The sequence below is a fragment of the Heliangelus exortis genome, chromosome 13 (assembly GCF_036169615.1).
Source record: "Heliangelus exortis chromosome 13, bHelExo1.hap1, whole genome shotgun sequence".
Classification (NCBI taxonomy): domain Eukaryota; kingdom Metazoa; phylum Chordata; class Aves; order Apodiformes; family Trochilidae; genus Heliangelus; species Heliangelus exortis.
Genome location: NC_092434.1, coordinates 15,956,349 through 15,980,617, shown reverse-complemented (window position 1 = coordinate 15,980,617; position 24,269 = coordinate 15,956,349). Strand labels below are relative to the sequence as shown.

The following is a 24,269-nucleotide window of genomic DNA, read 5'->3' as shown; positions in this document are numbered from 1 at the left end:
CTCCTTTAGGCAGAAGCGGGAAGAAGAACCTCAGAGTTTCCTGCCAGTGAGGGGAAGCGACGACGGCGGCGGCGGGGCGGAGCAGCCGCCATCACGTGTGGCAACGAGCAAGCATCCCCGCGACAGGCAGCGGCGCGGCCGGCAGGAAGGGAGGTAACGCGGGCGGCCGGCGGGCGGGGAGCTTCCGCGGGAGCCCCTGAAGCGTGCTCTCCCGCCAGCCCTGAGGAGGCTGCCGGGGAGGCGGCCACCCCGTCTGGGTGCAGGGGCTGCCGGCGGCTGTGCGGTCTCTAGTATCTCTCCGCGCCGTCCCTCGCAGCATCTGGGGCTAGCGACCTCGGCGCCCCGGAGCGGTTGCAGGTGTGTAGGGTGGCAGTGCGACAAACGCAGTGTATGCATTTATATATTTATTATTTTTTTATTATTTTTTTTTAGTGGGTGCCTCAGCGGCAGTACCTGAGCAGCCCTGAGAGCCGTGGGAGGGAAGCGGTCGCCGCGCCGAAGGGCAAAATGATCCCAAATTCTCCCTCCAGCGCGGGAACCCTGAGGGGTGGTCTGGTTTTCCTCACGCCCTTTCCGACGGCCTCCGCCCGTCATATCGTGCACATCGCGATTTGAGGGTGATTTCCCGGAGCCACATGTTTTATTTAGTTTGGCAGCAGGCAGGCATGAGAGTTGGTGCTCAGGTCGGGTTATGGCAAGATGTTTTTTTGGTGGATGGTGCGTGGAATTGTAACTGCTCTGTTAGCTGCTGCAGGGGACCGAAGTGTCTTTAAGTTTATTGAGCTTTACAGTCAGGGAAGCGTCCCTTGGCTTACTGGCATTTGGTAGCGATTTCCATTGTTCATGGGTTTTTTCAGGGACACGTACTGGGTGTGACTCAGGGCTGAAGAGGACACGTGTGGGTTTCTAGGTAGGCATGTGTTTTGGTGTTGCTTTTCTCTTTTTGAGAGATTTCCACCTCTTCGCGCCAGCATAAAGAAATAAGATAAATTGCATTAATAAACTATTTCTGACTTTACCTGGGGCTTATTGTATAAATTTCACCTGATGTTCCTCTTTGCAGCTGCTTCATGTGCTTCCAACCCCACCTCTGTCTAAATCAAGCCTGTCTACCACAAAGTCCCTTCTTGTGAGCTTGCTTCTATTTTTTCCCTTGGAAATGCAGAAATAAATTAGAAGTGCGAAGGATATAGCAGCATATTATTTTCCACTTTTAGCTAGCATAGTTCTCTAACTGTAAAGCGACTGGGTTTAAAATCTAAGTTAATATTACTGAGGTAGATTTGTCTGGGATTGGTATGGCAGGAGATTTTGAGAAGTTTCTGAGGCACTGTAACTGAATATCTGCTTGTGAGCTGGTTATAGGTCTTTCTCTCATTTAATGTTAATAGACTTATTCAGTATTGGTCCAAATGTGGACATCCTGTGTTCAGCTGTGTCACTGATGTGTATAGTGAGGGCTAAGTGCCATCACTGATACTTCATTAAGTGAATAATTGATGTAATAACACCTTTTCCATATATTTTTACATGATAAACAGACATTGTGCTATAAAAAAAGTGAATGTTACAAGTTATATTTGATCAGAGGTTTATTCTGGTTTTTATAGAACTTAAGATAGTGTGTTTACATGTGTGCAGAAAAGAATTGATTGAACAGATTACATCTGTACCTTGGGAACTGCATTTGTTGGAAGGGCTTCCTGTCTGCTAACTGTATGTATGGCAGGGAAATGACTCTCCTGTCACCAGAAACAAGAAAGTCACGTACTAGACAACTCTTAAGTCTTCCCCACTTAAATGTCTGGACCTAAAGGTGGCTAAACATTTAAATTGCAAGGAAGAGGCATTACTGGGACTTACAACCTTTGCTCTGTTGGTGCTTAACTCCCTGACAGCTTTCATGCTGTTTGCCTGTGTAGGGCAGTCTTGACTCCTACCCCAAGGGCAAGTTATTGTCTTCAGAAATAGGAGTTTTACACCTGGTGTATGTAAATAGCCAGAGTATATCTGTAAAGCTATGTTTCAACAAGAGCTTTCTTATGCAGTCAAGACAGCTGTGGAAGACAGAGGCAAGAACAGTAAAAATCTTGGCTAATGAGCAGGTATTGTATAGCAAAACAGAGTACACTTTGAGGAGTTTGGTGTTTCATACTGGTCATTAACTGGCTTGCTGGTTCAGCCCAAGCTGAACAAATGACAGGTCAGCTGCTGTTCTTAGTGGGAGGGAGGGGATCTTGGCTGATGGTTCCTCTTTCCCTTTTCTTAAAGGAGAGCCACCCTGTAATGCAGTGGTAATATTTTGCTAGCTGCACGTTAACCTTCGTTACCTCCTTTGTTACGTGGCCAACGTGTGAGAGCCCTTATCAGAATGTATATTTTTGGTGAGACAATGAGGCATACCTCGTTGAAGGTCACCATGTCCTGGTTTTGTATCAAAGCTCTCTATCAAGGGCAGTCTCATTTCAGGGAAAAAAACTTACGCATGTCAGCAAAAAGTTTCCTCACAGCTGCAGCGATCAGCAAAAACAAGAGTTTAAGAAGTTGTTCTGCACAAGTGTGAGTGATGAGGAAATCCATGTGTTAGCTTGTGTGAAGGCATAAGCCTGCATTAGCCATAGCAGGTCTGTGGCAAGGCTAGCAGCATTAGAAATTGTTCTAACAGTGTTTTGAGCTGGAATGTTAAAGGATTGTTATATTAGAAAATACATGCTGTTCCCCTCTGGTTCTTCTCTTCCAAGCCTGTCTTTCCACAGAAACATTGGTCTTGTAACAGAAAAATTTACTTTAATGTATGTGGTTTATTTCTCAGTTTTGTTAATCTTGATATGGCTTTGGTTTTCTCTAGTCCCTGCTCTTCCTCTTCCTTTGTAGTTTAATAGGTTTTTTTCAGGTGGTCAAAGCTGCTGAGTTGAGTTTAAGATTAAGTCTTTTATCTTTTGTAGGAAAAAGCCTGCCAATAGTTTTGTTTCTTTCATAGAGGTGGTGTAATAAGACACGCGACTTGAGCACATCAGCAAATCCTGCCCTGAAGGCTTTGGTTCTAACCAAACAAGGTTAGAAAAGAATGAAATGTCAAAGCTTGAGTGAGTTGTTGCACACACCTCATGCAAATCCTAAGGGTGAGCAGATACCTGAAGTTGGGAATAACAAAAGTGGGGTCGGAGAGAAAGAAAAGACAAAAATAAACTAGAAAAAAGAAAAGAAGAACACAAAAAAAAAAAAAAAAAAAAAAAAAAAAAAAAAAAAAAGAAACTAGTTGAAGATGGTATCTAGTATGGCTGTTCTTTCCTGAGTAGGGCAGGAAGCAGTAAAGGTCATCAGTAACAAAATAATACAGAACTGCAGTCATGTGCTGCTAATTGAGGTGGGGGCATTTGAACAATGAGGGGCTCTGTAGTTACAGGTAATTAATGTGCCTCTGAACTTCAGACCACGAGGTAAATCACTGTGCCAGAGTGCAAACAAATCAGATTTGATTTGATGCATTCAATTAATTTGAATCAAGTCAAATCATCAAAATGCCTGAGTATTCAAAGCAATGTTTGCACTTCTCAGCAAGTTATACTCAGAAATGTGTTCCAGGAAGAAATAGGAATGATCATGATATGTGGAGGAAGAAATCATAAAGCTCTGTAGTTATCCCCCAAATTATGTTCTAATCCATTTGTCAATTCTTAATGTATTACTCAGTTTTGTCCTTTAGGTGAAAGGACTGAGAATGAAGTGGTGTATTTTCAAACTGGCAGTTGGATGTCATAATAGTAGCTGTAATATTCTTTTTTTTTTCCTTTGACATTTGCCCAGAGTGATTTGCCTTCTGAAATACATTTGCAGCTAGTGTCCTGTTTGATTCAAAATAGAAATGGAAAGACTTAATTTAGAGTTGAATATTATTTCTACGGGTCACAAGTGTTCTTTAAATCCACTTACAGTTAAATTAGTCATGAAGACATCTGCTTTAATTGTCCTGTTTTATACGTTTATGCTTTTTTATTATTGCATCATATTTTCCATTGATTATTATAATAATTTATATTAAATGGTAATAATTGAACTTTCTCTTGCAAAGCAAATCAAATAATATTACAAGTTCATAGGCCACGTGTCTTTTGGAAGATTCAGCTCTACTATACCAATAACAGAAAACCAGCCAATATGTGGCTGTAAATTAATTTGGCACAAGATAGAAGAGTAAATAACAAGAAAAATAGGTAAAAACTGAGCTCAACTTGCTTCCATTGTCATTTGCAGTCTTGGCCACAGTCATCTGTAGAAACAGTTTGGATCCCTCTCTCCTAATTTAATTTTTTTGGAGATAACCTCATTGTAGCACTCAAGCTTTTAAATTCTGTAATTTAAGGTGAAAAAATATTAGTCTAATTTAAAATGAGTAATAAAATATTTAGTAACATCCTTAAAGTGCTTCTTTGAAATACTGAGAGGAAAATAAATCAGAAGGCATCTGACTAAGAAGATTGAGGATGTCATTTTGCATTTAAAGGTTATTGTGGAAAGAACTGGAAGATGCATGTGTTGGAGATGAATGATGTAATGTGTTTCTATAAGCTATTTCTATTCCTTTTCAGTAGAAGTTACTTTTCTACATAGGTTTGTATGTTACTAGATGCATAGATCTATAAGTAGTGTGGGTGACTCAATTGTTCTCTTAAGTTGACAAGTTTATTTCTGGAATAATGAAACTGTTTGAAAAAATCGTGTTATCCCCAAAAAGTGCAAAATATCTTTTCTTTTTTCCCTCCTGTTAGATAAACTGTTTTAATCTAACTGACCCAGACTTTTGCTGTTCTGTATTAAACAGCTGGAGTATACATTGCTCAGGAGCTTGAGAATTTAATAAGAGGGAGGGTAAATGAATTGTAGTGCATTCTGGTAGTTATGTTGGCCATATTCTTTATGAAGCTGACAACCTGTACCAAAGCTACATTTGGAATTTAAGCAGTTTTCCATACAAGCAGTTTCCATTTCTTGAATACATTATTTCATATTTGAACTTCTGTAAAATGGCCCTTATTCTGATTTACAGCTAATTACCAGTATATTCTTGTGCTCATAAATGTTACTAGCTGAAGTTTGCTTTTTGAAGGCATGGGATCATTTCCTGGAGGGTTGAGGAGGTGGTTCTTTTCTAAATGGTCAATTCTGAAGCAGAGGAAAATGTTTGTTTCATTTCAGTGTTCTAAGGTACTATTAGATACAGGACTTTGGATTGAAACTGCTGTGAGTTTTTTCATGTACTGCACTCTTAGATAACTCCAAGAAATGAGGCAGTGGGAACTGGGAACAGTTTCCTGGAGAGGGGAGGGATACTGTAGTATCAGAAGAAACTCAAGAACTGGATCAAGGGGATTCTGGAGTATTTCTTCAAATTGCCCTTGTCAAGGGGCCACAGTGCTTTAATAAAATGGGCAACCCTCCTAATAGATCACTCAACTTACATGTACAATAATTTGACTATTTTATTTTAAATACTGGAATAATTCAGTATTTGTGGTTAGAACTTCCATCTTGGTCTTAGAGTCTTTGCTTGGATTCTATCTGTTCTTTCTTGCTTTTTAACAATGGAATCCCTCAGTTCTGTCCTTCCTACATTTTATTTGGTGTTTGTTTTGTGTTAGGTTTTTTTTTTCTCTTTAAAGGTAGAGGTTCCTTTCTTGGCTTAAGTTACATTGGAATTTCTCTCTTGCTCAGTGTGGATTGTTTTTTCTGTTTATTTAAACTATGCATGTATTTACCTTATTGTAAGGATACACATGCAAACTGAATTCTCATTTGTTATTTCATTTGTAAATCATGGGGTAAAAAAGGTATAAAGGAGATTTGGCAAGAAAGTCCTGGAATTAAAAAATTAATAAAATTATTATTTCAGCTGCCTTTATTTTATTTTAGGTTGTGATTTGGAGTCGTGGAGAACCCACAGTCAAAATGGGAGAAAGGACAGATCGTGCAAAGTCTTGTGGTTCACCAGTTGAATACAGCCCCGTCAATAAATCAGACAGGACAGATCCAAGCAATGGCTGTGAAACACAGGATGGAAAACAAAATACAATGCAACTGAAGAAAGAAATCTCTTTGCTAAATGGGATAAGCCTTATAGTAGGCAACATGATTGGTTCAGGTATCTTTGTCTCTCCCAAAGGAGTTCTCATCTACAGCAGATCTTATGGATTGTCTCTAGTAATTTGGGCAATCGGAGGAGTTTTTTCAGTCTTTGGAGCTCTCTGCTATGCTGAACTTGGAACCACAATTACAAAGTCAGGAGCCAGCTATGCATATATCTTGGAGGCTTTTGGGAGTTTCATTGCTTTCATTCGTTTGTGGACCTCACTCCTAATTGTTGAGCCAACCAGTCAGGCAATTATTTCCATCACCTTTGCCAACTACATAGTTCAACCTTTCTTCCCTTCTTGTGATCCTCCATACTTGGCTTGCCGGCTCATAGCAGCTGCTTGTGAATGTAAGTATTTATTGAAATTTACTGTGGTGGGTTTTTTTATCCAGGGTTAGGCTTTTAATAAAACAAATCCTCCTAAGTCCCAGAGTTGTTGCATGCTGAATCTGTAATGGTCTGAGTTAGTGGGGAAAAGAACAATTTCCAGCAAGAGTAACTAGCAGGTATTCAGTCAATGAATTATCATTCTCTCATTCAGACATAGAACAAGATATTTAATTCTTCCAAATTTACTTATATGGGAAAAGTGGGCTAAAAAGTTTGTTTTGCCTCAGAGGGGTATATTAAATCAAATTGCAAGATTCTTGGTTTGAGAGTTGTTGCAGAATAGCTGTTGTGCTATGAATTCTGCTGTAATTTATTTTTCAAGGTAGACATGCGTAAGTAATTACTCTGGTAGGGTTTCAAAAGATCATTCAAGATTATTTGTTATGCTTGTCATTAAAAATAACATCAAAAAGTTGTACCTGCTCAGCTTATCAGGAAAGGAGAAAATTTGTGTGCTATTTGCAATGAGATAGCTTTGTTAGTGTGAATGACAGTCAGTGTGCTTCAAGTCTGGACTGATCTGCTCTGTCAAGGGAATGAAACTGTATAATTGTACTGTGTGTCTTAATTTTAGGAATTTCCTGTTAAAAAGGTGCATGCTTAACATTTCTAGTAAACAGAGAAATACACGTTTCAGAATGTCTGTATGGTAATTCCCCATATACTGATCATCAGCACCACTGTTGGCCTGATGCTTTTCTCACAGACCTCTTATGGAACTTGGGCTTTTTTGCCACAAACAGTATGGAACAGGCAGGAGATTGTGCTGCTTCAGGGTGCTTCCAGTGCTTCTGAGCAGTGGCACAGGCTGCCCAGGGAGGTTGTGGAGTCTGCTCTGGAGACAGTCAAAACCCACCTGGATGTGTGTGACCTGCTGTAGGTGACTCTGCTCTGGCAGGGGGTTTGGACAAGATGATCTTTCGAGGTCCCTTCCAACTCCTAACTTTCTCTGATTCTATTATTCTAGCTGGTTCTATTTTGAGGCAACAAGGAGTCTGCTGAAATAGCTTTAATATTCCTTATTGCAGCTATGTAGAACTAGAAGAGGGGAAAGAAAGAGAGCAGTAGTGTGTGTTTCAAGTACTTGACATCTATAGCTTGTTGTGATCATTATAGCTTCCCCTACCATTTTTGTGCATTAATTTATTACTGTTGAGAATGCACTGATGTGCTGGCCCAGGTCCAAGTAACTAGAAGAGTATTCCTAAACTTCTTCCAAAAAAATCTGTTGGCTTACTCTGTCTCCCTTCTCCCTTAACAAATGTGAGTCCATGTTTTATTGCCACAACTTCAGGGAAGAAACAAAGTACCTGCAATGTCATGTTCACATTCTTTAAACAGATACTGTCCCAAGGTATCCTGGCACAGATTCAGGATGTGGGGAAATCTGCTCTTCCACATAAGGTGTATTACATCTGGGGGGAGTTAGCCCTTATAAAAGGCTGTTTATTGAAAAGCAAGAAATTAAGACAGTGATTTGATTGAAATGACTATAGGAGACATAGACAATGTGGTGTCCTCTATGCTTGCTGCTAAGAGAGGGATTTTTACACAGTGGAGACATGTGACAGCAAGATCACTGTCTGGTAAGTGGAAGAACTTGCTTTGATGGTCCCTTTTATGGTTTAAACTGCTTGTTCTGCCCTGCTCTGTGTCAGTGCTGAGACTTGCACCCCTGCTCTCCAACTTGCTGGAGCTGTTTGGTTAAAGACTGCACTTGGCTTGGCAGAGTTCAAGATTAATACCTCGTTAATGAAGTTGCTGGGAGTGGAAAGCTGAACATTGATTAAGAATTGAATGTAAGAATAGGTGTGGTTTTTGGGTGGTTTCTTAGATCTAGTGTGAAATCAGCCTTGGAGTTATATAGCAGTACTTCATCAATCATTTTTGGAAGGCAGGTGGCATCTGGTGCTGCAGAACTAAACATGACAGTTCTCAGGAACTTTAAGCAGCTAAATGACAACTAAGTTTAAAAAACCCATAATTTTAGTAAAAGAAGGAGGGAGGGGATGTGGTTTATTCAGACTGTTGATTTTTTAAATTTTTTTTTTTTTTTTTTTAAGATACCAGAGACAGAGTAGCATTTCAGCTGAAGCAGAGACCAAGCCCTAACTCACTAAAACAAGGAGTTAATAATAATTACTGCCAATGGCAGTTCCTTGAAAAAAAATTTAAAAATCAGTAGTTGAAATAAAACACTGTGAGCAAGTATTCCAATACTGAACACTATTACTTACGGGGAGAGACCAAGCAGAGTTGGGGTTTTTTTTGTTTTGTTTTTTCCTGAGGGCTCTTTGGGAGCTGCAGCAATCCTGGCTTTTGAAACTCGATACAACTTTTTTTTCCCTCATCTTGCCAAGCTCAGTGGTATCTCCTTCAACTATTCCACTTGGCTAGACTGTCTAATGTACCAGTGCTCTGCTTCTGAGATCATTAACTTTCTTTTGTTATAGTTGTAAAAATTACTGCTTTTCTATTTGATGACTGTGCTAAGTACATTTTTATCTTAATACTATCATATTGTTACTGGATTATGGGAAATGAAGTAATTTATGACATCTTTTAATTTAATTTTTATCTGCTACTTGTTTAAAATTTTTAAATGTTTAAAATAGTACAAGAAAACAATTTGCAATTAAAAGCATAGTAGAATATAACCACTTTTTTGCTAGCTAGAGAAAAAAAGAGGTTTGGGAAAAGCATTTAAACTTCTGGGTTAGAATCAACAATGTAGTGATAATCTGAGTGAGAAAAATATGCACTGAATTAGTCTTTTTTTAAAATACAGAATACTGTTTGAATTCAGGCATTGTCTGTTTTTCCTCACTTGAGGAAAAAAGTAATAAATGGAAAAGCAAAATGTTTAGAGGCATGAGAACTATGTATTTACCAATAGCCTGAAAAGTGTTTTTAGGGGAAGTTGATCATGTAAGTAAGTTTACTCAGCAGACACTTGCTAAAGTATGTGAGAAGTCTGAAAGTCTCACTTCAGGTTTCATTACAATCTTGTGAAATAGGCATGACTGATTTATTTTGGGACAGTGAAGAATAGGTTTGGAGAACTCATTATGTACCAGTTCCTAAAAATCCAGATTAAGGTAGCATCAGCTGTAAAGCAGATGTTATTTGGCCAGGTCTGGTCTAGCCTTGCTTAGTAACACAGTTTAATACAACTGGACTGGTCACTTGGGACTGGATTCAATACCTCAAAATACTCCATAGATGCTGAAGTCAGGCTAACAAGGAAGGGGAGAAAACTTCACACATTGCTTTGGTATGTTTCCCTACAGGAACTTCTAGATAATCTTTCATTTATTAGAAAAATATGGATTTGTTACAGTGAATTATGTGATGGTTTCTTTAGCTTTGGAAATGCAGAGTGCTGAGAGGTAACGTTAGGAAATGGGCATTTATAATGAGAGAAAGAGGAAGTCTTGCCTTCCATCTTCTGCAGCAGTGTGCATCTATGTAGGAAACATCTGTTTCCTACTGGTTTGTTTAAACCAGTGTGTTTTCAGTACCACTGTATTTTGCTTAATTTCAGTGTGACAGGTAAGTGCATATTTAGATTATAATCTAAAATATTTGAAAAATTAATTAAACTGAATATTTACCAAATGGCCTTTTAATTTTCCTTTTTTTCTCTTCTTTTTTTTTTTTTCCCTCTAGGTCTTCTAACATTTATAAATTGTGCCTATGTTAAATGGGGAACACGGGTGCAGGATATATTTACTTATGCTAAAGTCACTGCTCTTATTGTCATCATCATAACTGGGCTTGTTAAAATATGCCAGGGTAAGCTTATAAAATTAAAGCAAAGGTTTGTATTTGTCAGTTAAACTTAGTAGCTAAAGACTGTAAAACACCTCTCTGTATGTGTAATCAAATGCCTCAGTATAAGCATAATACAGCCATTTTAAAAACATGAACAATGCCAATGTTAGGCATTATCATGATATTATATTACGAGAAGTGAGCCTATCTCAGTTGACTTTGAACTGGGTAAAAGGAGGTAACTGATTGCTCAGCAATGTTGTGCAATTTACTGCCTGCAATATAGTATAATAAAAGTGATGAAAGCAGCAAAATACAGTTAGTAAAATACAATGGGAGTGGAGAAAGCTCTAAGTGTCTGTAAGAAACATACTGCTTTACAATGAGCTCAACAGTGGTTTTTTTACAAAATGAATTTTGTGCCCTGGTCTGAAAGTGATTAAAGTGGGTTTTTAAGAACATGTAAGTAAATTTGTGAAACAGCAACTCTTTTTTCTTCCTCAAATCCAGAGTTCTGTTATAGCTGTTGAGAATGAGAAAGTTGCTGGGGTTTAAGATTATTTTTTTTTAATTTGTGTGTGTGTTGGACATGGTGTCTCCTAGTTAGAGGAATTCTGAGCTTAGTTTTATTCTTACAGAGAATTTATTTGAGATTATAATTATGGAGAATTCATAACTTTAAAAAATTACACTGCTTTCAAAGATGCAGTGAAGGTCTTTCCCTGCTAGTCTGGCAGCTTGTATCATTAACTCTGACTGGTTATTGTTTAAAGTCATTAAGCAAGGTAATTCTTGTGAATGGAACAAGAATATGCATATGTGAGCACTGTACTGGGGTGTTTAATCCTTAGCACATCTCCCTGTTTTGTAGATACTGAGCTTGTTCACTGCTCCTTTCTTGACATGGTCTCCCTTTTGTGTCTAACTCAGCAGTTACTCCATGTCTGTGCCAAAGGAATTGCAATGTCTGGTTAGGATAAAAAAAAAAAAAAAAAAAAAAAAAAAAGAAGGAACTGAAGCTACTTTAAAGGCCTCAAATATTTTCCTAGCCTATTTTGATGGAGCTTAAACATTTTGGGATGCCTGTCACAGAGCAAGTTGAGAGCTACATGCTTACTCATCTTTCTGTATTTGTTGGCTTTGTGTGTGTTCCTGCATATGTAAAATAGTCTGAATATGTAAAACTGTCACTGGTGAGCTTGTCTGTACTTAAAGATTTACTAAAAGATGCCACAAGTTCTCACAAATCCTAGTGCAAAAAAACCCATACGCTTTTTCTTTTAGCTTGGGAAAATTTTATCTCAAGTAACAATATTTTATGTTCTGTGAGTTTTTATCAGTTTTCTATTTTTATTAGCTAAAACTTAAACATCCATTTAGTTGTTTTTTTGTTGTTGTTGTTGTAGTTCTGTAAAGTAATCTGTAGTATCTGTTTTGTGCATAAGTTCAATGATTGAAAAACGAAAAATAAATATAAAGGTAGAATGGATTATTTCATAAATTCTATATATTATTAAAAAATACCCTTAGCCTGAGTACTGTCATTGCTAGTCATTGGTAGCTTAGTCTGATTTTAATGTCCCTGAACTTTTTGTGCCTTTGTGGACAGACTGGGTGTTTAATTTTAGAACAGTATCATCCACAGAGCTTCATTTTAAGCAGTTTGAATGCTGTGCTTATTCTGTTGGCTGAAGCACAGACCAAAATTGAGAAAAGGGCTTAATAAGCAACTCTGAAGGAATTAGGGTTTCTGAGGGGTTATTGTATTTGTGTGCCATGTTGAAAAAAATAACTTGCCTTATTTTATTATCCTGTACTTCAGTGTATCTCTTCCATACACAGGATATTCATCACAGTTTCAGAACTCTTTTGAGGGATCCTCTTTTGATATTGGAGACATTTCCCTCGCACTCTACTCTGCCTTGTTCTCTTACTCTGGTTGGGATACACTCAATTATGTAACGGAAGAGATCAAAAACCCAGAAAGGTAAATTATTTGAGCTTTCTACTCCTGAACTAGTTCCCAAGTTGCTCATTTTGTGGCTGTTTTTAACTGAGTTCCGAGCTTATGTAGAAATTGGTAGAATTGCTCTGTACTTAGATAAGAAACTGCAGACAACCACTAGCAAAGAGATCCTAGTAAGCTCTATTAAAAATGAAAAAAAAAAAAAAGCAAAAAGGTATGAATAATTAAGTCCAGACAATTGCAGGATGCTGTAATCAGTGCTTGATAAGCTTTTAGTTGAAGATCTTGCTGATGTTTCTTAAGATAGGTGTTAATATTGCAGGGAAACAGTTACTTAAGTGGAGTGTGTACTGTGTTTATCTGCAATAATTCTGAATTCATATTTTAAAATGTTATCTTTTTCAGGAATTTATGCTCTAAAAGTGACTGTTCAGTTGTGAGGCAGATAGATGCCTTTATGTTAAAAGTGGAATCCCATTTGATCATTTTTACATCCTATTATAAGCAACAGCTCAGATTGCTATAACTGAAAAAGAATGGAAGAGACATTTTTTTCAGGTCTCCCAACTAATTTTGACTTTTGCAAGTCAAATGAGTCCTAGGCTGTGTGTTTATTTAACCAGAAAAGTTATCCATGAAAAAGATAAAATAGAAGATAACTACAATTAAAGAGTTACAATACTTACTTGTAGTCAGATTGATTTTCAGGATGGCAGTTTCCTTAAATTGGCTTGAAAGATGTGTTATAGGTACTCAAAAGAGATGTACAATTTGTGTTTGTATCAGTCATTTGGTCCTTCAAATTGCTTTTTCTCCTCAATGAGCATTGCAGTTGCCATTCCTTTGCAACCTTTTGAAGTTAGTTTATTGTTCTGTCAGTTGGATAACTCTTATATTAGCTGTGGTGTTTTGAAAAGCATTTTTTCCTACAGAATATTCAGTTGATGAAAATCTCTTAGATTCATTTGCTATTGATGGGCATCAGGGCCTACTACACACTTTGTTCTTGGTAACAACTGTAGCTGATAAAATGAACTTTAAATTTCAGCTTCTTACATTGACAGTTTTTGAGAATAATGAGATATTCCAGGCTTCTGTAAAATAACTCCAAGTCTTACATATTTTTCATACTCACTTAATTCATAGTGCCCTCATGTTTGTCCAGTGAAAAGCTGCTATCCAGAAGTTAAATTTGAAATAGTTCCTTGGCTTTAATCTTGGGTGATACATAGTCCTTAATATACCATTTCAGCTTTTTGTTAAATAATGTAATATTTCTGAATTAGTTTCTAAGTGGTTTTTTAATCCTGCCTCTTCTCTGCGCTGAGGTTCAGGTCTCTTACAGTGAGTGTGCAGCCTGGGAGCAGCCAGAACTCCCAGTTACTAATTTACTAACTTACAGGAGGGCGTGTGGTATGTATTTGTTTTTCTGTTGCCACAGAATCAGACAAACCCAGCTGGAGTTCTGGGCCTTGACAAATTTTTGGGGAAACTTCCAAAGTGCATTTCATTTTTGCCGAGTTTCGGTTGGGGTTTTCTTGTTTTTACTGAAAACTCTGTTCATGGCAAATGTTTATCCATGTCACCATGACCTGATTCATTTCAACGTGGGCAAAAGCAAGAGTAGCACTCTTACTTCTGCTTTCCCTTTTGAGATGTTTGAATATTCCTGCAAGCTCTGGGGAAGGAATCAGGTTGAGTAAAGCCAAAGCCTAAATTTAAAATTTGCTTCTGCTCTCTGGTTTTTCCCTGTGGAGCAGCAGACTCAGGGCTGTGAGTTTATCTCAGCTTTAAATTAAATCTTACTTTTTTACATCTTATCTGTTTGCAGTGCTTTCATGTTACTCTAGACTTATTTGGTATTACTTTCTAGACATGTGTTGGGTAGTAAGATACACCACATCCAGAGGTTCACAGCTCTGCAGCAATTTGGGATCTGCCCTCTGTGCCTCTGCTTCCTGCAGTTACACAACCCAAGGAGTTTGTTTGAAGTGATGTTCAGTTTGGTTTGGTTTAGGGAATCTCCCTGCATCACTTATAGAAGCAAATGCTAGAAGAACAGCAGCATCCTCCAGGGAGGAAGAGTGCAGTGACTTGAGCTCTGCCCCTTTTGAGTTCTCGTAATTACCAGGGCCAGTAGGAAATAATTTAAAGTATGTAAATTTGAAGGCTGTTATTATTGTCCTGGAAATGCTGAAGCCAGGGTACTGGAAAAGCAGTTGCATGGAATCCATTTTTACATATAATTTAGGTTTTAAGTTATTGCAAAAAATCTGATTTTTTTCTTTTTCAGTGTTTTACACTGGAATTCCTGATTTTAAAAGGAAACACACTCTTCCAGAGATAGCTATTTTGAAATCTTTATTCTGTCTTCATACCTTTTATCTCCAGGGTAAAAGATGCAAATCATTAAGTTTATTCTGTTATTAATGCATTTTTTTCCCTGGGTTGTGGGTTTTGTGGTTTTATTGTCTTACAGGAACTTGCCACTGGCTATTGCAGTGTCTATGCCAATTGTGACTGTTATCTATATTATGACCAATATAGCTTACTATACAGTGCTGGATGTCCAATCTGTTCTCTCTAGTGATGCTGTGGCAGTGGTAAGTTGCCCATGTGGTATTTTGCTTATTTACTTTTCACCTTTTAGGGATGCATTCCATTTTGGGGAACAAGCCAGGAAACATTTCAAGTTTATTGTAGTACTTCACCACATATGGGAGGACAGGACAATGCACCATGTGTAATTTCATCTTAAATAGAAAAGTATGTAATGACACAAGATATAATAATATATTATCAGAATTTTACAACAAGCACAGACACATCCTGTTAATGTGTTTTACAGAGACACTAATTAGTCACTAGGAGCTGACTGTAAATTAGACTTAGTAGCACATAACTGCCTTCTCTGTTCCTTTGTGCTGTGATACTTAGGAAGTTGGAGCAGTGCACAGAACAGAGTTGCACTGAGCTACATTCTGTTGTGTTAACAATTGGTGCAATGCATAGCTGTAAATGGACATGTTGTAGCTCAGCTCTGACAAAGTTTACCTTTGTGTATGTTTTATATTAATGTAAACCACTGTCTTCCCAACATTTTATTGATTCCAATGACTTTTAAGATTTTGAAATTCATTATTTTTGTATATGGATGGAAGTTTGAATCCAGTTAAAATATGTTAGCTTCTTAAAGCTGGTCAAATCATGTATTATACTTAAAGCTAATCTTAAAGATGAAAAGGTTTCTTTGCCCTGTAGCTAATGGATTAATTGAATAGTTTTGGTTACTATATCCCTTATAGACTTAAGACTTGAAAATTTTAATCTGTTTTGTTTTGTTGTTTTTTGGGTTTTTTTGTTTTTGTTGTTGTTATTTATTTAACAGGAAGGAGGAAGAAAAATGGCTTTCCTCAATTTTAGATTCCCATTTTGCTTCTAAAACTTCAGTAGTTAGACAACTGACAGTTTTAAATACATCAAAATGAAATAGTCAGTCTGTTCCCACAGAGGATTACTGTGTTTAAAAACTGGCTTAGCAAATCAGCAAACTCTTGCTTAAGGTCTTTAGGCAGATGGTTCTGCAAAAGCAATTACTTACCTTAAATATTTCTCAAGTTTGAAAGAAAGTCAAGCTTTCAAAACAGTTTATGGTAAATGTGTGCTTGTTTTTCCAAATGTAACTATACAGATGTTTATTTCAACAGATATCAAAAGAAAAACTTTATTTCTTTGCCTCTTTTTAGCTGGAATGTGGAAACACATAATTCTTATACAATATACTGTGAAAAACTTGGTAAAATACTTGTGATTTAAACAAGACAAGGACAGAAAATATTTAGTTTTTAATCAGCATATGCTAAGGGGTAGTAAAATCTCTAGGAATATGTTTCTGTCATAGGCTATGGTACAGCATTACAAAACACCTTCCAGCAGCTCCTAATGGAATTTCTAATTCCTGTTTGGAATTACTGAACCTAGACAAGACTGGAAGCTGACACACAGTCCACTGTCCTTCCTGACTTCTGTAAAGCAATACACTGCTGTTTTTCTTCTAGCAAAGACTTGGAAAATACACTCCTTTGACAGCAATGAAGTCCAGCCTGGCGTGTTCACAGTATTCTGTGCCAGCTCTGCTGCTCCTGGCCTCTACCATTACATTACAGCCATTTGGTGAATGGGATCAGGAAAACTGATCTGTGCTGGGAGAGTGAGGCCAATGGTTCACTGTGGTCCAGTGTGCAGTGGGTGCCAGCTCTGCAGCAGTCAGGAGTGGCCATGTACAGGGAGGATGATGGGTGCCTGAACCTTACTACATGTATGAAACCCAGGCCTAAACTTTTTATGATTTTATATACATTTAACTTAATTGTCCTTGGGCGTTGTTCTTGGCGTTCTTCAAAACTGAGTATCTACTTATTTGTGTAATTTTACATGAAATTGTAATAGTTGAAGGTGTACAGGTGAGGTCTTCCTCTTTAGAACAGCATCCATCTCAACATAGAGGAGAAAAAAGGAAGACTTAAGAATAATATAAAGTCCTTAGACAACTTAGCATGCAGAGATATTGGGCAACCAGGATAAAAATGAAAAAATACATTTGTGACTATCCACATAATTTGGGGTTTTACTTGTGCTAGTTTTAATGGAGCTTAAGCAAGTGAATGACTGTGGATATCTAGAGCTGTGTTTTTTCACTAGATCTCAGGATTGTCAAATTCTTGCACTTAAAAGTTTAACTAATATTCTATCTAAAGGCATTTTTGCTGGCACCTCTCATCAGCTGGCAAACAATGGTCTTCTAATTGCCACTACTTATATCCCTTTTAGAATGACAAGGTCAAAATGCAGAGGAGGTTTAATACTTAGCACATGACTCATGAAAGAATCTTTAATTTAAAGAGATTTAAAACTTTAAACTTCAAGCTTGTGGACCTCTAAAATGATGTCTGTAGAAAGGAACAGTTGACTCCAAGGACCTGACACACACACTATACCTAATTTAGGGTATTTTACTTTGGACTACCTCTAACAAGGTGCTGTGGACTGAATGTTGGTGTGCAGCTGGGTTGCAATCAGGGAGTGCAGTGGGTTCCCAGTACTAAACAATGGGAATAAAAAAGCAGTAAGTGGCAATAATTGAGAGTTGCTTCAGAAGTGCCCTTGCAGTCCAAATTAAAACACTTATAATGCATCCATAGTTTTTGAGTGAATAAGAGGGGGGAAAAAAGAGCTAATAACTCCAATGGTCTGTATCTGAAAACCTTCCTATAATACAGAAATGTAAAAATCCAGAAAGTGAAATTTCTCTGGGTGTTAGAAGAGTGTTTTATCCTTAGTGGAAATCTTTAAGACTTGTGGTCAGTGGATGGAGAAAAGAGATGAAGAATTAAACTGACCCAAAACCTAATCTGTTGAGAATGAGCCACTTAGATCTGCTCTGATATTCTATGTGTGATACATTATTCAGACTGCTGCAGTTTCCTTTTTGCCCTCTGTGTAATTGTAGGATGAAAATCACAATAACAATTTTTTTAAGAAACATGCTAGGAATATTGCTGCATTTTGGAGCCTTTTGTGTAGTACAGCAGCAGATCAAATTTCTTTCCCTGCTGCTATTGTGGGAAGGAATGGAGAAACTTTCTCCTATTCATTTCAGTGAAGAGACTTTGAACTGGAAATGGGGAAGGTATCTCCAGTTGCTAAAGGGTGATAGTAAAAGCTGTAAGTACAAGAAATACTAGTAATGAGTATTTTTTAACACATCACCTTGCCAACTGCTTTTCTTGGTGGCTGGGAGGTGAAAGAAATCTTGGCAAGGGGTGTTATGGAACAAGATGCTACAATGTCCTTCCTTTACTTCAATATTGGCTTCACTATGGTATAGTCCCAGTGTCTGGGAGAAAAAACTCAGGTTTTGAGCTCTTATTTTTGTTAAAGTGATCTAAGTAATACAGTAACAGCTACCCTAGAAGGTCTGCAAATGCTTTTCAGAGGATTGCTGATCATGTAAAAATTGCTTCCTTTTTCAAAGGTTGCTGTCAGAGTTTCACAGTTGACTTCTGTTTTACCTCCTTATGCAAACCATCACAACTCTTACATTGAGTACTTATGTTTTATGCATATGAAGCAGTAACTCTGAAGTACAGGCACACTTAAATAAAGAAAAGCATGATTTTTAGCTTACCTTTCCCTGTAACTGAACAATTATTTTTTTGCACCTGAGAGAGCCATTGTATTTTTTGTTTGTGAAGAGGGCAGCTGGCTCCACAAGCACTTTTTGGGCTGCTTCATCTTCTAACAGGAAAAAGCAAACTGGCTGCCAGTGCATAACTTGCTAGCTGCTTCCTGTGTTTGGTCATGTCTGGGCTTCTTTGATTGAGTTGGTACAATAGGTGATACTTGATATTCTTTATTTGGGAAAGCTTAAAATAATTCCTGGTTGAAGTCTGCATAGACAACAGTAATCTGTCTTGGAGCTCTACAGCTTTGTTGATAGATTGAGGATAAAGGTGATGACTTCAGTTGCATCTGTTAATACCATCATGCCAGTCCAGCACTGATCAATCCAATTTATTCTGGTTTACTCATATTTTAGAGCAGAACTGGTTTGCTTCAGCATGTCCTCTGCCTCAATGAACCAGGAATGTGGGAGACTGTGTGTTTTGGCTGTTTTATTCTTTGGTGAATAGTGCAATAAATGATAACTCTCTTCTTGCTGAAGAAATTCTGAAGTTATTCTTAGACCTTTTGGTTGCTACTTCTCTTCCTTCCTTTGCCCAGTCACTGGCTTCTTTTCTGAAGAGGAAAATCTTCTTGTCTTTGGCTGCCAGCACCATGTCCTCTTTCTTTGCTTTCACTGGCACCTCCCAATAAGGTTCTTTTGGAAGAAGTGCACATTCTGTACCTTACAATGGAAGAACTCTTCATTAACAGCTTTCAGAAGAGAGCTGTTTAGTAAGCCATTTGCCTTCTTTCTTGAAGCAAGCCACAATTCACTACCAATGCAGCTCTCCTTTTGCCAGTTACATAGAAGTTTTCTGGCTTTGGGAGCCAAGCTAAAAAGTTAAGACAAAACCTTGAAAGAGTACTACATAATATCTTCAATATGGGAAAAGCAAAATACTTTGGAAAACAATGAACCTTTATTCTACAGCTATCTACTAAAAATGCTAAGAACAGGATAAACTCTTGAGAAGATTCAGTAGAGTATCTTCAGCACTGAAGATATAAATGAAATTGTTCTACTGTTGACCTTGAACTGTACTGGTATCTTTTTCTCCCAGAAAAGGCATTGCCAGTAATACAATGAGAGAATTACATCTCTCCTTGTAATTTTGAGTAGAATCTGTCAACAGAGTGGTGGCTGAAAGAAGGATTACAGGAAAACTGAACATTTAAATTACTTGATTTTGCATCTTTACAATTTTCTGATTGTTTTCATTTGCCACGGACTCCCTTTTCTTTCTTTAATACAAGTGATGTTAAGTCTAATTTGGTGAAACTGGACAGATGCCATAAAGTATCTTGAAAAATGTAATCTATGACAGCAGAAGAAAGCTTCATCTGCTGAGTGTTTGGGTTTTGTTTTTTTTTTCATTGCCATAAATCAGAGTTTCCTTTACGAAGTGTCTCCTTAAATGCCTGAGAAGATAAAAATTGAGAAAGCATACTGCAGTTCTGACTGCCAAAGCTTCCTGTAATGTGGGAATGTATTTACAGTCAGCCTGCAGAAAAGTCAGAGCAGAACCATTTGCACTTTGAAGATACTGCTCAGTTTGTTCATACTGCTCAATCTTACTGCTCTATATGATTTTCAGAGCAAGAATATTACAGAACTGAGCCTGGAAAAGCTCACATGTGTAACAGGATCTTGAAGTGAGCTACATAAAGATGCTCTGTAAATGCCTTGTAAGGCTTCTTACTAGAAACACCTCATACATAATCTTTGGGTATAGTTTTGTGTAAGTTTCTTACTCATGTTAGACTACATTCTCTTTGCATTTATTCATCTGATCAATACTGTTCAGTGCTCTGCCAGCCCAGCATGTGCTTGCAGCTCCAAATGCTCTCAGTGTGGTCTGACATTTTTTGTGTGCTCCTGAGTGCACTCTTTTGTATGCAGCTCAGTGTGATGAAAGGGTTCTCATCTTGTGATTCATAACAAATATGTGGGCCTTTTTTAATCATCTGTGTGTCTGAATTACTGGGTATAAGGCAGTATCCTGTGTATTTTGTTGTGTCAGCTTTTTATGTGGGGCAATTCCTGCTGCTTTTAGTTCAGCCTGTTTGTATAGAACTGTTGTTTGGGCCTTTAAGAGGATAAAAAAAGTGTTCTTGCAAGCCATTCACAAGTTACCAGCTGATGATCATGAGGTGAAAATAACCCAAGATAAAAATTCTAGTTAAACCCAAGATAAAGATGTAGTTAAATCAATAATTCATGTCTTGAAACAAAGCTGTAGTTCAGTTTTTGACCATTCTTCTGGGAGTAATGTAACATTCTAGTCATGACAAAATGAAGAGAGTTCAGCTGAGAAGTGCACGGCTGGAAGTTTCTTCTTTTATTTTTATTATTCCCTGCTGATGGTTTGTAAAAAAAAAAAAAGTCACAGCTAAAGGAAATAATTCCAGGTGCATGTCTTTCAATGGTGTGCATGTATATATATAATATATATATATATACGTAGATCTTACATGTCCAATGGATGGGAGGGCATAAAATGACTTTATCTGTAATTACAAGTGCTGTATCAGCCACTGAGTTCTCTCACTGTTTCCTGTCTGTAAGAAGCAGTCATAGTTCAAGCCTGGACTAGAGGACTTGTCAGACTATAGCAGAGATGACAATTTAATCTCTTAATCCTTCTTACTCTTTAGACTTTCTCAGAAGAAACCTGAGAAGAAATCCATCCCCATAGTGGTGGCTTTCTCCTGTTATGGTGGACTAAATGCTTCTGCTATAGCTGCCTCCAGGTAGGCTCCTCTGTCATCCTCTGCATACCCTTGCCAATGTTCCATTCTTCCCCCTGTTGCCAGCTCATTTGTTTTGATAAATGCACTTCACTACTCCCAGAAGTAGTGGTAGTTAAAGTGGAATTGGTCAGGTGCTCAGTTCAGAGCCCAGGTCTAGCTCATTTGTGGAGGATCCATGAACTGTACCATCGTGGTGTTAGGAAAGCAGCCACTAACTCTTCTCCCTCCCCCTTTTTTACCTCTTGGTACAGTGCACGTGGTGTATGTGCTTGATAACTTGATTGCTTTTTGTACTTTTCTCTGCTCTTCATTCATATGCCAACTAACCCTCTGACATATGCACTTGAATGCTTTTTGTGGCCACTTTTACTTACACTTCAGTAATACTTTCTGCAAGAAGCATTGTAGAGGTCTTTGTCATTGTTCATAACAGAGAAGAGCTCAGCTTTGAAGAAGACATTTCTTGGCATCTGTTGAAATGGGAGTGTTGAAGGATTTATAGATGTATACTCTGAATATAAGAGTGTGTTTATTGTCTGAGTAGCAATACTCAAACTTGGCTGATTTTTATGTTAGAAGTGAGGGAGAAAGCTTGTCAGAAGACATCTGCATAAAGGCAGATGGGTCTGTACTTGTCATTTTAAGCTAGTTAATATCACTAGAAAGTTTAGCCAGGCTTCAGGTACCTTTCATGATCCTTGTATCCTTGTTTTGCTAAAAGATCATTTTGCAGGCAGATCTACTTGCTAAACCAAGCTGAACTTTCTAGATCATTCTCAGTTAAAATGCTCTTGCCTTACCTCACGTAGGGAAAAGTTAAGCTTTTGAAGTTAATGCTGCACCATTTGCTCTCTCAGGAACCCCAACTTGCAACACTAGAAAGTATGTTGGAAATGTCTGTTTGGTAAAGCTGTCAGTAGGTTATTCTCTCTTTTGAAGAGGCTGACTCATACAGATCCAGGGAAATCAATTATTTAGTCTCAGAGCTGGATCAGTAGCATAGATTACATCACATAGCTTACAGCCAGAATACACTGGAGCTCTAACATCTTGATCTGTGTATATTTGGTGGCAGTGATACCATAGGTTTTCTGTACCCCTCTGTGTGTTTTACTGCTCATATGTGTGCTCTTTTTTGAGGATGTGTGACACAGCATTAGCACAGAAATCTTAGAAAGATTGGTTAGATATTATAGGACAGAAATGGCCTGTGAGTTAGTCCTGCATCTGGCATTCTGCACTGGACCATTACTAAACGTTTCAAAATGAAATGGAAACAAACACCAGTCTGCCTTCTGGGGAGGGGAAAGTTGCTCCAATTGACAGTATTAGCTAATTTGCATCCTGCAGCATAAGATTCATATGTTTTCATATCTCTGTTCCTTAACTTGAGCTTGTAATATTACTTATCTGAATGCTTATCCTTTAGGCAGCCTTACTAAACATCTGAATTCTCTAACATCTTGTTGAGTGAGTTCTGTGTATTAGCTTTGTACATTAAAAAAAAGCAAACACTCAAGCAGATTTAAGTTTGGTGTTTAGTAATTTCATTTGCTGTTTGGCTTTGGAACTCAGTTTAAGTCATCCTTTAAAATATTACAACAATTGCCTATTAGAATTTTCATCTTGTTCTCATTCTTACTTGTTCTGGAGAAGTTCACTGCATCATTAAGAATTACATTCTCCTTTAGGAGACCGGGTTCCTTGGCTGCATTTGGATCCAGTAAAGATCCAAGAGAAACACTGTGGGTTCTAGTAACTACTTATTCTTGAGCAGCAGCAATCTTCTATATACAATAATGTAAATTATTAGTTGCCTGTTCAGTCTCAACTGATTGAAAATGGGTAATCCATGGTGTACAGAACACATTTCTTATGGCTTGGTCTTTTGCTAAACTGATTTTCCAATGTCAGCCAAGAAGTTGCACATGGGTGGGTTATTTTGTACTTTCATGTCAATTTTTATAATTTCTGTGGGAATCTCTGTGTATGCATCTTTCCATCTCTGTGTTGAAGCTCCTTTTTGATGGAAACTATACTAATAGCTATAAATTAAAAAGGCTTAGGAAGATAGTTGCTTTACTAAGAATGGAGGTGATTAACACAGTTGATACCTTGCCTTTGAACCTTTTGACAAGGTTCCCATTGAAGTGGTGACATGCTTTTGCATCGTCCCTTAGCAGCAGGAAATCCTGTCTGCTTTTGCTGGGGCTCAACTAAATTGCACAAAAAGATGGAAAATATTTTGCTTTTAGTATAGATGATGCAGCTAAGCAGAGTTGGATTCTGAGCCTTATAGTGGTTAACCTGCTGAACAAAGCACTTTTTCAGTCCAGACAAAACAGGAAGCCTAAATGGCCGAGCTTTGTTTTATCTCAGTAAATTTTTCTGTACTTTATGGCTTAAAGATTGACTTTATATGCAGCATTTTGTCTCATGAAAATCTAACATTGATTTCGCATGCAGACCAAAAAATTGTATGAAGTAATTTGGGCGTTTTTGACCTACAAAACTATTCAGAAAACAGATCATAATGAACTGCTTTTGGTTATCTTGTTCATGGAGTAATTAAATAAAAATTTGACCACTGTTAAATCCAGATGGCTTTATATGCTACAAACACAGGTTGGTTCAGAATGTTATTCCATACCTTGTAAATGTTACGGTGAAGACCAAGAGTTTAAAGGGGATGTCAAGGGGAAGGTGTTTCAAAATATTAAAATATTAAGGAGTGAAAAAAATTTTTGTAATAGGAAGGACAGATCTGCAGAAGGCTGAACTAGTGCATATCCTTTTTATGTCTGAGGATCTTGATACTGATAAAGAGCTATGAAGGTGATTTAGAGAAAGGTTCATAAGAAGCTTAGTGCTACCTGCTGAGGTCTAAAATATTCTAACACCCACAAAATCCTTGGAGTTTGTTTGAATACCACTTATGTAAAAGTATGTACCTTTCTACACGTAGGGATTTCACACTGCCTAATGTAGACATGATCCTTTTGCTATGATGACTGTTAGTTTGCTTTATTGAAA

The 24,269-nt window shown here is 37.7% G+C and overlaps 1 protein-coding gene across 7 annotated transcripts in view; it reads left to right on the top strand.

Annotated features, from left to right (window-relative positions):
* The first annotated feature begins 31 nt into the window (after positions 1 to 31).
* SLC7A6 (solute carrier family 7 member 6) overlaps positions 32 to 24,269 on the top strand; it is a 29,891-nt gene continuing 5,653 nt past the window's right edge. Inside the window, exons 1-6 of one of the 7 annotated variants that reach the window (XM_071757001.1) lie at positions 73 to 153; positions 2,946 to 3,056; positions 5,911 to 6,478; positions 10,190 to 10,315; positions 12,137 to 12,281; positions 14,740 to 14,863. In XM_071757001.1, coding sequence (XP_071613102.1) covers positions 5,947 to 6,478; positions 10,190 to 10,315; positions 12,137 to 12,281; positions 14,740 to 14,863 — 927 coding nt within the window. In that variant the 5' untranslated portion in view covers positions 73 to 153; positions 2,946 to 3,056; positions 5,911 to 5,946. The other 6 variants (XM_071757002.1, XM_071756999.1, XM_071757000.1 and 3 more) reach the window with 6 other exon arrangements.